Source organism: Chiloscyllium punctatum, chromosome 2 (assembly GCF_047496795.1).
Source record: "Chiloscyllium punctatum isolate Juve2018m chromosome 2, sChiPun1.3, whole genome shotgun sequence".
NCBI classification, from domain to species: Eukaryota; Metazoa; Chordata; class Chondrichthyes; order Orectolobiformes; family Hemiscylliidae; genus Chiloscyllium; species Chiloscyllium punctatum.
This window is the reverse complement of record NC_092740.1, coordinates 37,585,220-37,601,146: the sequence shown is the minus strand read 5'-3', so window position 1 is coordinate 37,601,146 and position 15,927 is coordinate 37,585,220. Positions and strand designations below refer to the sequence as shown.

General features: G+C 38.2%; 1 protein-coding gene across 1 annotated transcript; it reads right to left on the bottom strand.

Annotated features, from left to right (window-relative positions):
- Positions 1 to 247: 247 nt before the first annotated feature.
- On the bottom strand, positions 248 to 8,438 carry LOC140492975 (G2/mitotic-specific cyclin-B1-like). Its single transcript, XM_072591732.1, has 8 exons — positions 8,336 to 8,438; positions 7,732 to 7,860; positions 6,810 to 6,977; positions 5,110 to 5,268; positions 1,404 to 1,640; positions 979 to 1,119; positions 777 to 887; positions 248 to 377 (listed from the first exon to the last, which is right to left on the bottom strand). The coding sequence occupies exons 1-8, from the start codon at positions 8,411 to 8,413 to the stop codon at positions 252 to 254; spliced, it is 1,149 nt and encodes a 382-aa protein (XP_072447833.1). The 5' UTR covers positions 8,414 to 8,438; the 3' UTR covers positions 248 to 251.
- Positions 8,439 to 15,927: the final 7,489 nt, after the last annotated feature.

The window sequence follows — 15,927 nt, the reverse complement described above, 5'->3', positions numbered from 1 at the left end:
TAGGATTTGGGCAGACATCTAGCTTCTAGAGGTATGATCCAATTTTATTTCAGCAGTCCCACCAGGTGGAGACCTGCTAGTTTGAAGTGCAAGTGAATGCAGATGGAACTTGGTGGTCCTTATAGGAAACAGTTTAAGCAGGCTTACATTTAAAAATCTTTTATTAATTCAAATATTAAAAAAAGTTTAAGCAAAGCAGATTTAAAAACAAAAACTTTAAAATAGTGCTTATAGTTTCAGACAGCAGTGCTTTAAAGACTGAAGCAGTTTGAGGGCGGCATTAGTGGTTTTGACAAGTTGAAGATGAAAACAGATGTCAGTTGCAGGATGGTGCTGATCTTCATGTGGCTTTTTCTAGCATACTTGTTTCTAACAGTCTATAAGAAAGAAAATCAGCCAAGTGTTATAAAGCATTATCAAGATAATGTTTAACATTACACTAATCAACTTTTATTGTAGTCTCTAGTTTAGTATCACTAATGGTATTTAGTTACTGAGCTGCCTAGTCAGTTGTGGTATTCAAAGTGAAGCATGCTGTTTGGATTATTCTACTTTTGTAAATTAGAAGCTAAAGTTGACACCACTAAGGTCAGATATGTCTGAAAGCTATTTTTAAATTTATTAACTTGCACAATGTCCCTAGGGAACTTATTCGCATAAGTACCTTCCTTTATTTAAATCAAATACTAGAGGTAGCCTATAACTTCAAAGCTTGTTGTTAAAAGTCTGCCTTCATTGGAAAAAACAAAATGCCCGAAACTGGACAGTTCACCTACCAGGTGCTTGGTGAGTCGGTTATTAACCTGCACAACATTCTTAGCCATGTGTTGCATAACAGGAAGTAATTCATCCTCTCTATAGGAGATGTAGTGCTGCAAGAGGGGAGTCTGAAAAGTCCAAACTAGGTTTTAATGCAGGCAGGTGAAAGGGCTTGTTTGCAGATTTGTCAATTCATTCACATCGAGAAAGTGTACTTACCCATTTACCACAATTAAAGACTTTCTGAGCAAGATGCAAGGCAGCTGCAGCAATCAGGGAAGGAGGGTAATGCACCATCTCATAATCCCCCATTGTCAGTTCCATCAGGTATTTGGCCAGAATATGGTGTTCAGTGCTAACCTGACCAAACAAATTACATGCCTGTTTACATCTATTTGTTTAGAAAACAGTTGAAAATACATTCACAGGCATCTGGGATAAAAGAGGAGAAAAATAAAAACTTAAAATACAAGGTGGGAAATCTGAATAAGACTTCAATTTAAAATTTAACCAATATTTGGAATGAGTAAGTAAGCCTTAAAAGATGATTATGAAATTTGTGACTAAGTCTTAATATATTGGTACATCATACATCCAGGAGTAACAGGTTAGCAAAACTGTTTAAATAGATGACAGGCACTTACATCTGCAACTTTTGATGCTCTTCTGAGGAAGTGCAGTGGAAGTGGTTTACCCAGAGAAAAGTCAAGTTTCTTCAAAATCCACCTTTCCATTTGTCGTATTTGAGCACTAGAGTAAGCATCATCAGCAATAATAACAAAGTCCTCAATTTCTGGAGGATAGGTCTCTTCATATTTTGAAGCAACAAACATTGCTGTTATACCAACAAGTTGTAAATTCTTCTTACTTACTGGATTATCCTAAGAATGCAACAAGAATTTAGTAGAGTCAATGTGAGTTTTGAGAAGATTTGTAGCTCAGGTAGAGGTTCTGGATCCAGAATCAATTAGAATTCTGGATTTTTCAGCCATGCATAGTAAAATTAAGACTTACTGTAACCAATATTTACAGGGTACTCACTAGAAGACTGGACTTGGAATCGACATTCTGCACTTTGAACTCAGCTCTGGCATTCAATGATCAACGATTGAACTGCTGTGCTCTTCCAGCACCACTAATCCAGTATTTGGTTTTCAGCATCTGCAGTCATTGTTTACCTCATTCAATGATCAAGGCTGCTCATTCAATTCTGTACCCTGTTCCTGCTTTCACCCCATACCCACCCGAAGGATGTTTTGCCCTTAGCCACTGGCAGACAATTCCACTTTGGAATTCTCAATTTGGACAAAGCATTTCTCATCTCAATCCTAAATGGCCCAGGGAGAGTATCACAGCAGTAATCAGATTAAATAACTGAAGGATCATCCAGTAAGGCTTTGTGGGTGTAGCTAAGAAATAAGGGGATGGTAATATTCTTGGTGTTTGACTATGTGGGGGCCTAATGTACATGGGAATTAGAGGAACAAATATGCACGGAGACTGGGGAGATTTGCAGGAGCAATAAGGTGAACATTGTAGGAGATTTTAAATTTTCCTGACAGATTGGGACTGCAAGAGCGCTAAGGGTTTAGCTAGGTTGGAATTTGTTAAGTGCATTCAGGAAAGTCTTCTTAAGCAGTATACATTGAGTCCTACTCAAGAAGGAGCAAACCTCTACCTACTCTTGGGAAATAGGGAAGGACAGGTGACAGAGGTGGAGCACTTTGGACCAGTGACCATAGTTTTATTAGTTTTAAAATACTTTGGAGGGGGACAAAACTGGTCCACAGGTTCAAGTTCTAAATTGGAGAGCAAATTTTGATAGGACCTCAAATGGGACTTCCACCAAATGGGTGGCCTTTAACAGTAAGATAGCTTGAGTTCAAGGTCTCTATATTCCAGTGAGGGTGAGAGGCAAAGTTGGCAGGAATAGGGAATCCTGGATGGCAAGCAATATTGAGGCTTTGACCAGAAAAAAGGGGAGGCATGTCTCATGTCCAGGCAGCTGAGATCAAGGGAATCCCTGGGAGGTATATAGGGGATACAGGAGTTTACTGAAGAAATGAGGAGAGCAAAAGGAAAAAAAAAAGGGGGGCATGAGATAGCCTTGGCTAAGATTAGGGTGAATCCAGAGGTTCTTCAAGAATATTAAAAAAGCAAAAGAACCAGAGAAAGTAGAACCCCTCAAGGACCAAAGTGGAAATGTGTAGAACTGTAGGAGATGGGCAAGGTACTCAATATTTCTGTGTTTATGTGAAGACAAGACGACTTAGGAACTGAATGGTGATATCTTGGACAGTCCATAGTGGTGGTGGTATCGGGTGTATAATAATGTATTAATGTGCACAAGTCTTCTGGTCCTGACCAGATATATCCAAGAACACATTGTTAGCCACAGGTGAGATCCCTAAAGACTGGAGGCTAGTGAATGTTATGTCTTTATTCAAGGTCTGCAAAGAAAAAAAAACAATAGACCAGTGACCCTAACATCTGTCATGTAATTTACTGGAGAAGATTCTGCAGAATTAGATATACATACATTTGGAAAGACAAGGTTTGATTAAGAGTAGTCAGCGTGGTTTTGTGCATGGGAGATCCTGCCACAAATTTGTTACAGTTCTTCAATAAAATGACTAGGAAGGTTGATGAGGGCAGTAGATGTGGTATATCGGATTTCAGTAAGGCCTTTGATAAGGTTCCACATTGTAGGCTGCTTGGAATCCAGGGGAAACTGGCAAATTGGATACAATTGGTTCAGTGGTAGCAAAGGGTAATAGTGGAAGGATGCTGGTCAGACTGGAGGCCTGTGACTAGTGGAGTGCCTCAGGGGTCACTACTGGGGCCATTGCATTTGTTATCTAAATCATTGATATAGATGAGAATGTACAAGGCACAATTATAAGTTTGCAGATTACACTAAAATAGGCAGAATCATGGACAGTGAGGAATGTTCTCAGAAACTGCAGCAGGACTTTTATCAGCTGAGGAAGTGGGCTGAGAAATGGCAAATGGAGTTTAAGTGTGAAATCTTGCATTTTGGAAAGTCAAAATCAAGATAGTTTCATGGTGAATGGTAGAGCCTTAAAGGGTGCATTGAAACAGAGGGACCTTGGAGTTCACATGCATGGTTCTCAAAGTAGAGTCATTGGGTAGACAGGACAGCGAAGGCTTTTAGCATACTGGTCTTCAGTCAGGGTATGGACTATACATAAGTTGGGAAGTTATGTTGCAGTTGTACAGGATGTTGGGGAAGCTGCACTTGGAGTTTTGGTCACTTTGCTATAGCAAGGATGTTATTAAACTGGAAAGAATGCAGAGGAAATTTAAAAGCATGTTGCCAGCACTCAATGGTCTGAGCTATCAGGAGAGGTTGAACAAACCAGGACATTTTTCTTTAGAAAGTTGGGGGGGGGGGGGGGGGGGGTGGCGGTATTTTAGAAGTGTCTACAATAATGAGATGCATAGATAGGGTGAATGCAATGTCTTTTATCCCAGGATTGGGGAATTGAGGACCAGAGGGCAAAAGAATAAAAAAGGGGAACCTGAAGGGTTTTCTTTAAAAAAAAGACAAACAATGCAGTATGCGCATGGAATGAGCTGCCAGTCGAAGTGGTTGAGGAGAGTAGATTAGAAGGCATTTGGTTAAATGTGGATGGGAAGGGTTTAGAAGAAATTTTGGCCAAGTGCAGGGAAGTGAGGTTAGCATGGACGGACATTTTGGTCAGCAGGGACCAAAGTTTCAACCAAAGGGCCTGTCTCTGCTGTAGGACTCACTCTGGTCAATCTGTAGCCCAAGACTAATCCCTGGTCATTGTTCCTGTGTTTTTACAATGTTCCCAGTGTCTACTCCTGTTGAATTCAAAAAAAGAAAATCAGGTTCAATGACATCTCCCTTCTAAAATGGAGATGAATAGTGGTAATTAATCCAATCTTCATAAGCCAGTCTTTTCATCCCAGGAAATCAAATCTCAAACCTTTATCACATTCTTTCCATAGCCAGAATATTCTTCCTCCCAAATAAAAAGCAAGGCAAATGGCACAATACTCTAGGTGTGGTCTCACCAAGTCTTTGTATAATTGCAGATGTCTCTGCTCTTGTACTTGTAGTGTTTTAATTAAATTGAAAAAAAAAGTTAAATACTTCATGTGAAATGCATTTACAACTTGCTGAAAATCAACTGCAGATGAGTAGTATAATAAACTACAAGTCAAATGTAATAGTCATAGGTCATATAGCATATTTATTCTCAACCAGTAGAAAAACACAGATTTGGCAGCTTCTTACGACCTCTCCATAGAAGAATTAGCAGAGGGGGTGAAACAAGTTTTTCCTCTTGTATAAAGTCTTACCTGAAGAAATCTATCCAAGATTGACACAGTCAAGTACATAGTTTCTTGTAGCAACTCGAATGTTATCTGAACCTGCACAAGCCAGTCAATTAGGATAGCACGCATGTTTCCAGTTATCATTTGTCCCATCAAATAGTTTGGTCTCACTGCCTGTTTTGTCTATATTTTAAAAAAACACCTGTAAACAATGATTTTACTTTGCATGGAACAGTTACCTAAATCTTAATATTTTGAAAGTATACGCAAGATTTAAATTTCCAGATTACAGGAAAATTTTAAGACTACCTAAGCTACCATAGAAGACAATTGTAGAGCTCTATGATCTTTCATATTTAAGCAGCAAATGATTCAATATTAGGAGAGCCCAAGAATAGAAGTCCTGGCCAAAATAATAAAACCAGCATATCAACTCAGCTAAAACATAAAAACTTACCATAATAGAATAGCAGCTGCATTGAGAGAAAAAAAGACTTAAAAGTTAGGAATGGATGTCAATAAAGTTTAGACAAAAGAAGCTTTGTGTATTGAACATGGAATAGTTCAAATTAAAGCTAGTCATTTTTACCTAGTAATGTCCTTCGTATTTAAAAATTACGATTTTTATTTCTCTAGATTTCTTTGTAATATGAATACCATTCACCAGATTAACTAAATTATGCTCAGTGATGAATTGGGCAAGACCAGTGTAAGCAGCTGTTTGGGAACAGAGTGGTTCACTAGAATCACAGATCTTAAAGTGTCAACCTTTAGGACCGTTTCTTTGTTATTGCTTTCAGATACTTCAGAAGTGCTATCTTTCAGGTAAATGAACATTTACTGTCAGCTTTTGGGAAATTTGTAAATTAGGAACAAAATTTAGACCATTACACCTCCAGAGAACCATCCCATAATCTGCATTTCTACTTGAATACCTACAATTTCTGAAGGTGATCAAAGTTCTAGATTTGGACATATTCTAATGTTCATTACATACTAGATATCTTTCCCAATGTTGCAGGCCTCCAGCTCAAGAAAAAACACTGACACCATTTTGTGGTTTCCAATACGAATTGGCCTCCTCTTCTATATCAATGATTAATATTTATGTTGAAACATCTGGAAAAGTACAGAATACTAATTCAATCTAATCAAGACACCATACCTTTCAGTATGAGGATCTAAATTTGCTAAAGCTTAGTCTCACTTGCTTTTATTTATACAGTCATCTGACAAGGATAGTTTGCTAGTCAGAAGCTTGCATCTTCTTCCCAAATACTCTTTCTACAAGAGATTTCTCTGCACATGGTTGGAAATGAACTGCACAGTTTTAGGTCCAACATGAACAAATGGAAGTGTCAGCATATTGAACTCGCCCAGGTGCAAACCATGTGCTACTTTCACAGCACCTCCAAATGAAACCTCAGCCATCATTTAGTGTAGTTGCCACAGTGCAGAATTTGAGCTGAGTATTGGCTGGGATTGTCAGAACAAAATTATTTAGGCTGTAGATTACCTGACTATTGCAATTAGTGACTTATTGCTTTTGAGCTAGAAAACTCAGCAGCATTTCATGCTAGACTGAGAATTGGATCTAGTAGTGAATAAAAATCCACTTCTTCCAAAGCAGCATTAGTCATCTTATTTTAGTTATCTACAAACTCTTAGACATCTTTAAAAGTAGACAGAACAGTAACTGTGCCTTTGTGGTTAAAGGAACAGACCTCAAGTTCTCTTAAATATTTGTAGACATCTTTAACATATTCACTACATAGCATTGGATTGTTGCCATCATTCATATCAACGTCTTCAACAGGCAAGATTTCATTAGAGAAAGCTTCATGTAGCTCTTCAGACATGCAGACTGAATTGTCCATAGGGGATGGTGGAGCCTGTTGTAATAGATGCACAAAAGTTAATCACATGAAATTGTAGATTTAGCGAAATCAAATCAAGCATTTCCTGAGCTTCTCAACAAAGTTGTGCGCACCACAAAGCCATCCTGCTAAAAATGTTGCTTAACTTTATTATAATCACTATGTTAAATAGTTGTTCACTGCTTAGAGTTCACAATAAGTTTTATACTGAGCTTATATTGTTTACTCACTGCCTATCCAAAGGCCAGCACAATATATGCACTATACAACTAAAGTGATTTTGAAAGATCTGAAAAGGGAGTAGCAGCAAAACACTACTGTTTCATTTACAATTTGTTAAATTGTTTCAATACTCAGTTGATTGAAAGCTTTGGGAGAATTAAAGTCACTTAATTTCTTAAACTAAGAACCAAGCATCATTTTTATGAAAAGTAATATTTTCTTAAACTGTATAGTTACTGATGTTAATGGATCAATTGCTATGGAAATAGTTGAAGAATTAAAGTTTCTTCCATCTTGAACTTAGTTCAAAAATGTACACAAAACTGCATTACTGACTCAGGTATAATCATAACTAAGGTTTAGGGGCACAGTATTCCATCAAAAAAAAGTTGAATCTCAAGTTACCATTTAAACTAGAGGTCCCTCAGTACAGGTGAGGAGAATTCCAGAACATGAATTCATACTGGATTAAATTAATGCAACATTACCAAGGAAGGGCAAACAATATAAGAATTCACATTTGTTATACAAGATTTAAAATCCAAACCTCAAGCTTCATTACATCTTCAGTAAAGTGTTCTTTCAGTGGCAGAACTTCTGGCTTTTTGCATATGTTCACATGTTCCATTTTTGAGGTTATAGTTCTTTCTATTTTTGAGGCAATCACAGTTTGTTCCTACAAATTCAAGTTATTTATTTTCTTCCATAACCAAAACAATCCGGCAGTTCAGATAAGTCAAAAATCCAAATTTCATTTGAAGCCCGTTCCAAAAGTCACTTGGGAGCCCTTGCCAATCCCCAAACTAGAGAGTCCATAACAAACAAAGCATGACAGATTATTTAACCTCCATGATAACAACAACTTCACTTTGGGTCCCTCATCTGTACTGTAATAATTTATAAATGCATGTTTACAAGCAACACTAATTATTGTTCTCTAATTTGAGGCTACAATAAAGCAAGAAAATCTCAGTTGTAAAAGTGACTAATTTGCACTAAACTAGCTAAGGAGTATGTCATTTGCTTAAGATGTTGTTGCTAGACTACAACTAGTTTTAAAATCAGATTTTTTTTTTTAAAAAAGGTCCTTTGGCAGGAAAAGGGAACAAGTTTTTAGTTATGAATTCAGCATCTATTTAAAGCAGCCTTACCTTTTTCAAAGGCATTCGAGTTCCACATGGCTTATTTAAGATATCCACCAAAGCAACTCTACGTTCCAAACCAGTCATTGTTTGACAATTTTGTAACTTAAATATCTGCTGCACTAACAGAAAATTGGGTAATCTAGAAAGAAAATACTGTAGTTATTGGGATAGTTTTAAGTGTAGGCTGAAAGTATTGATAAAAAGTGTAGACACAAGTCTATAGTTAATATTAGAGTTTTGTTTTAAGAGCCACTTCTAAATCTTTCACTGTATAGTTAAACAATGCAACTTGCAGCCTCGTTTACAAGTTGCTATCACATAACAATTTATAAAAACTCACTTTGACCTGTTTTGACTACCAGTCACAAACTCAGATTTTTGTCTGATCAGCCAGTGAAACACCTTGCGATGTTTCAACATTAAACTATTTCTACAAATATGCACGACCTAATGTAAACTTTTATTCAAAATACTTTCATACAAGCAAGCAATAAGAGGACTTAAAGCAAAAAAAAAGTGTTTCCACTCTATTTGAGACTTCATGTGTATTAATCAATACAAAGAAGAGGTTGCCCGTGAGATTAAAGTGCAAACAAAATGCAAAATGTAACAAGATCTGAGGCAGGATATTTTAAAAAAATTGTTTAAATAATTCATATGCCTGGTATAAAAAGAGGTGGGCAAATTATTGGAGGGGATCCTGAGGGACAGGATTTACATGTACTTGGAAAGGAAAGGACTGATTAGGGTTAGTCAACATGGCTTTGTGCAAAAGCAGAGGGCACAGATTTTGGGGGGGGGGGGGGGTGGGATTTAAAAAAGTATCCAAGGGGCAAATTTTTCACAGAGGGTGGCGAGTGTATGGAATAAGCTGCCAGAGGAAGTGATGGAGGCAGGTACAATTACAGCAACATTTAAAAGGAACTTGGATGGGTATTATGAATGCCAATACCCCTCATTCCTGAAGGGCTTATGCCCGAAATGTCAATTCTCCTGCTCCTTGGATGCTGCCTGACCTGCTGTGCTTTTCCAGCAACACATTTTTCAAGCTCTGATCTCCAGCATCTGCAGTCCTCACTTTCTCCTGGGTATATGAATAGGAAGGGTTTAAGAGGGATATGGGCTAAAATTTGGCAAATGGGACTATACTTAGCTAGGATATCTGGTCAGCATGGATGAGTTGTACCAAAGGGTCTGTTTCTGTGCTGTACATCTGACTCTATGCCTTACTGCATAACAGGAACTCTTGTTTAAGAAACTCTTCTTGTCAGTAATAAGATTGATGATTTTTAATGAGACATGGTATTCTGAATCAAATATTTTTATAAAAAAGGACAGGAATAATGTCAACCAAGAATAGTACAGAAACCAGACGGAATCTAGAGCATTAATAAGAGCTGTTCACACCATTAGGGTAACCCATATCCAACAAAAACATCTGTAACAAAGAATAGTAAAATCAGTTTATGAAATTAGGTAGAAATTGAAAAAGGTCCAAAATCATATGCATGTCAGTGAGTAATCACTTGTGCAATCAAGAGTTTGTCAATATTATGTCTCCATTAGGAGACTTTTATGGACTACTTTTGTCAAGAGGACAAGAACTACAGTAACGCAGAGCTTCCTGCTCTCCTACAAGTGCAGTAGATTTTACAAAAAAAATTCAGTAGTTTGAACCTTGTGTTGTAAATCAACAATGCAGCACTTGACACAACACCTGAAGCCTAGCCCAAATACAGTATGGAGGAGTTCTAGTAACTAGACCACTGAGCCTTTTGCCATTATTTCCAGTAGTTGAAGACCCATCCCCTCCAAACAAGAGTCAGCTTTATTAAGTGTTTGCACAATTAGTGTCAATGCCCTATTTCTTGATGAGAGGCATAGTATTAAAAAAAACTCCAGTAAATTGGACAAGCACAATTACCCTTTCACAAAACCATATTGACTCTACCTGATTTTCTTGGACTTTTGTAAGCACCCTGCTATAACATCTGGCAAGTTTCAGTTACTCAATTGCTAGGTTGATCATCCAGGCCTGTTGACATTTTTAAAAATGTCAAAATAGAATGAAATGTTGATAATGTTAAATGTGGGATTTTGGTGAAGGCAGAGCTTGCTTTTTTCAATAAAGTATGATAATCCTGTCAAGAAGCAATCAACATTAGAATAGTTACTACAATTGCTTGTTGTAAGAGGCAAATCAGCACCTCAATATGGGCAGCACGGTGGCTCAGCAGTTAGCACTGCTGCCTCTCAGCACCAGGGACCTGGGTTCAATTTCAGCTCAGTGACTGTAGAGTATGCACATTCTCCCTGTCTCTGTATGGGTTTCCTCCAGGTGCTCCAGTTTCCTGGCACAATCCAAAGATGTGTTGGTTAGGTGAATCAGCCATGCTAAATTGTCCATTGTGTTCAGGTATGTGTAGGTTAGGTGCATTAGTCAGGGGTAAGTGTAGGGTAGGGGAAGGAGTCTGGCTGGGTCGCTCTTCAGAGGTTTGGTACAGATTTGTGGGCCAAAGGACCTGTTTCCAAACTATGGGGATTATATGATTCTATGAAAAAAAACACTGGGGCAAGTTAAAAACAAAACAGGATCAGACAGGCAAAAAAAAAGTGTCCTGGGGAAGTGCTATTTAAAAAATTCTAAAGTCAATGTTAAGTGGATATCCAACCTGCAGCCAGCAGACTAAAGAATATCTACCTGACAAACATTATTTCAAACAGCAAGGAAAGTGTTATTCACAGGGAAACTCAGTTTTACAGGAATTTATAAAAAAGTATGGCACATACATGATTTTGGCAAGACTGAATTTAAAATATGAAAAAAAAGTCAGTCAGTTTGCAGAAAGTCTTGAGCTCTTCAGATTTGCCAGAAGAAGGTAAGTCTATATTGAGTGTCATTTAGTCACTATTTAGGCAGTTACAACAGTTAAATTGCTAGCTTACGATAAATAGGATTTAAAAGATACATGATGTTTTAATTCGCGTAATTTTGAAGCAAACCCATTCAATTGAGAGCGTGTGTTTAACAACTGCAACAAATGAAAAGCCAGACTTCATTCCTCACTGGGGTTTAGACGAAAACGCTACGTTTTAATTTGGAGACTTTGAAACTGTACTTCGAAAGCCAGGTAGTTTCCCGCCTACAATTAGCAACAAAACTAATTAAGAAATTATCGTCTTCTCATAACAAATTACACTAAAATTTGAAACACCGCATAGGAACCTTACCTTTCTTTTTCTCTCTCACTCACAGTTAACCTAACTCTGTCCAACCACTCAGATTCCTACTGGTCCCCCGCTCCTTTTATGGCCTCAAATCCTCATTGGAAGAGACCCAACTCATTGAGTTTCGTTATTGGCTGAGAATAGCCATCCTGACCTGAAAACTAAATACTCCTCCACCAGGCAAGTTTTATCGAATGGATAAAAGCAAATTACTGCGGATGCTAGAATCTGAAACCAGAAGAGAAAATGCTGGAAAATCTCAGCAGGTCTGGCAGCATCTGTAAGGAGAGAAAAGAGCTGACGTTTCGAGTCTAACTGACCCTTTGTCAAAGCTTAAAAAAAAGGGATAAATAGGGAGGTATTTATACGAGGCTGAGAGAAGGTGAGTCATGGCTCCAGAAGCAAAGGTAGCAATAAAGAGGTGATAATGCCAGTGCATAGGGAGATTAGGAGCTGTGAATGACCAAGGCTGAAGCCAGTGCAATGTGACAAAATATGTGGGGGGATGGGTGAAGCAGAGGCAAAATGGAAAACAGGGGAGAAGGGTAGCAAAGGGGGAAGAGGAGAGGAAAGTGATGAGAGAGTGGGGAGCGAGAGAAAGAGAGACAATTAAGAAATAAGAGGTACAGAACACTGAAAAAAAAACTTTTAAAAAAATAAAAATAAAATTACGGAGCAGAATGAAAAGAGGGGTCGAGATGGGATAATCATCTGAAGTTGTTGAATTCAATGTTGAGACCGGCAGACTGCTGAGATTTTCTCTTTTGGTTTTTATCGAATGGAGTTGTGCGACGTGAGTAACAATTAAGATGTAGATAATGAAAGAGTCAGATGGCACAAAAAGAACGCCAGTAATATTTAAACCACACTAAAACATTTTAAAAATTCTCCGTGGTCCTCGTATTTTTTTTGATGGCCAGCTCTCTGGCTATAATTCAGGTCTGAGTGAATGTGTACAAACATTGTCATTCTCCAAGACATCTGCGTTGCAATCTTCCGCGTCACTTTCCACAAAATCATTTGAATGTTCTTTTTAACTTACAGCATGCTGCACCTACCTGTCTATTTCATTGGCTGTTATACAAGTCACCCAGATCCATTTGTGCATCCATACTTCCCAATACATCGGCATTTAAATAGCACTTGGTCTTTCTTTTCCACACTATAACTTCACATTTGTGGGCGGCACAGTGGTTAGCACTGCTGCCTCAGACCCGGATTCAATTCCCGCCTGTGTGGAGTTTGCACATTCTCCCCGTGTCTGCGTGGGTTTCCTCGGGGTGCTCCGGTTTCCTTCCACAGTCCAAAGATGTGCAGGTTAGGTGAATTGGCCATGCTAAATTGCCCGTAGTGTTAGGTTAGGGGGTATGGGTCGGTGTGGACTTGTTGGGCCGAAGGGCCTGTTTCCACACTGTAAGTAAACTAATTTATCCATGTTATAATGAATCTGCTATGTGTTGTCTCACTCAGTCAACTTGTCTAAATCACTCTGAAATTTCTTTGAACCCTCCTCACGACTCACAATTCCACTCCGTTTTGTGTCATTAGAAAACTTGGCAATGTTGCATTTGCCTCCCTCATCCAAGTCATTTATTCCCACTCCCAATTTTCTCTCTAATATTTATCTGTCATCTATGCATTAGCCCCTCCCATCCCCCTGGGTTTAACATTCCCCACTAACACAAGGGACCCTATCAAAATCCTTCTGAAAATCCAACATTCACTGGTTCTCTATGCTACAAGATACATACATCTTCAGAAAAATTCCAGTAGATTTGTAAAGTATGATTTTCCATTCATAAATCCATGCTGGTTTTGTCCAATCCTGTTAATGCTGTCCAAATATTCTGTTACCACATTTTATTTAGTCTCCAGCATTTTCCCTACTGCTGTTCGCAAGACTGATCTATAATTTTTTGTTTTATCTATATCTCCTTTTTTAAATGGTGGGGTTATATTTGCATAAAATGTTTTCAGAAGCCAACTCAGTTCAAGTAGAAGGCCTAGCATTCACACAGCATTTAGAAATAACAACAAAGACCAGGTTGTTTTCAGTGATGTCCATATTAATTTTTAAAATGTGTTGGGGACTGAAAATGAATGTGCAGTGTGAAGATAGTTCAATAGTATATTGTTACCTGTATTTGGAAATGAAGATGTTACAGCAGGAACATCCTGGATTTTTTCCTGACTGTTTTGTGACTTAGAATTTGAGAGCCATTTTCTTTAAATCCATATGAGAGCATGAATCCCTGGGGTGATAATGGGAATTTGTTTGTATTGGGACAGTTTTACTAATGGACAGAGTAAACACTCAGGACCATTTGCTTGCTTTCAGTTTAGAAGGAACAGGATTTTGTTTTGTTTAGTTAGTGGACAAACCCATAGCTTGGAAAGCATTTCTATACACTTTGCAGAAATCCTGTTTGAAGGTCAATCTATGAAACATTTCTCCTAGAGAAGGATTTTGTTCAGATTAGTTAGGAAATAGGATACCTCCATGTAATTGTTTTATTTGAACGCTGTAGACCAAATGTGTTTGGTTTGAACCCAGAGGAATATTTGAGGCTTGAGAAAATCTAAGCTCAGTTGTGTGACTGATAAAGGAAGAGGCTACCATTCTCAAGGCCAGGGATTGAAAAAAATAGTAAAATTAAACCTAAGATATGATATAGGAGCAAACTGTCTCTGATGTTTGAGATATTGTAATGTAATGGTTTTAGGATAGATTGTATTTTTCCTATGTGTTTTCAAATTGTTCAGAATTATATTCGTTTATTTAATTTTTTGCATAATAAACTTCTGCTTTATTGTTATCATTAAATCTGCAGCATTTCAATGAAAGACCACCTCAAAAATAAAAAGAAAGATTTATTAAACCAGATTTCAGTTTAGAATCTGATTTTTACAGTAATAATATCAGCTGCAGTCAGAACAATTGGAAAATCTCAGTAAACTTTTTCAGTGAAGCGAGCTGCCTTGGGATGAGTGTGATGGAGTCTGCGTGGTTGCTAATGCAGTGAAACATGTTACTCATGTTTTGGTGTTGCTTTGTAAAATCCCAGATCCCTTTGCAGCTTCAGTTATGGAAACTGCAGGTGACTGGGCTCTTCATTGGACTTTTTGAGGTCATCTTTGGGACTCTTCTCAAATGAAGAATGTAATGCATCTCTGATTGCCTTATCTGTCAGTTGTACAGAGAATGGTGTCTCCCACATTGGTGTAAGTTTCCAGTGGTTGTCTTTGCTAGAATTTCCATGTTGGCCTTGGCAGGCAAGTGAAAGAAACATTGTCGTTGGGTTGGTTTCACCGTTCTGCTGCTCTTTCACTGTGTCTTCAGTAGATATCATCTGTTCGAACTCCACATAATGGAAGCAGTTGTTGATTGAGGTTTCTGCCACTATCTTCCACATCCTTCTCATTATGACATTGCCTCTAGACCAGATAGATTATACCCTTGCTTTTAGTCAATGGTTTCAATAATGTGAGCAATTAGCTGCCATTGATAGTTTTTTAGTTCATAGTCACCTCTTGATCCATTGGCTTGAGCTGGGTCATGTTGTTTAGAGGCAAGATTAGTTTGATATTGTTGAGGAGGGTGCATAGGGCAATTGTCTGTAGTGCGAACTGGAGTTTACACATTTACCCTGTGTCTGCGTAGGCTTCCTTCAAGTGCTCTGGTTTCCTCCCACAGTCCAAATATGTGCCTATTAGGTGGATTGGCTATGCTAAATTGCCCATAGTGTCGAGAGATGTATAGTTTAGGTGGATTGGTTGTGGGAAATGGAGAGCAATACAGTAGAGGAATGGATCTGGGTGGGATACTCATCGGAGGGTCAGTGTGGACTTGTTAGGCCAAGTGGCCTGTTTCCACACTGTAGGGATTCTATTCTCTGATAATTATGTTCCTTTGTTTCTATTTATAAAGTTTGTCCACTTTCCTGATTTGTGCCTCAAAAATGCTGGAGGTTATTCAGGCTGTTATGTTAGTTTTATATTGTGTGGGAGTGTCTTGACATTCGCAAAGCAACCTGGCTTCTTAGACTTTCCTATCACAAGAAGTGGCAGCTTTTCAATGCCAGCTTTTAGGCATAGTCCACAGCAAAAACACATTCCTTGCTTCGCTTTCCACCATTAAATATTTAACTTTAAACATTAAAGACAGATCTGGGCAAAGGTGGTAAAAGTCTGGTGCCATGCAGGTTAAAAATGTGACTTCGTGCACACTTATTCAGAATGTGGATGTAACCATTTAGCAGCTGGTCACTGCTGACATAACTGCAACACCCTCACTGTGTGTGTGTGAGAGAGAGAGCGCACCCTATCTCATCTTTTCTTAAATGGTCCAGTCATCCATTGCTGCAGAACTC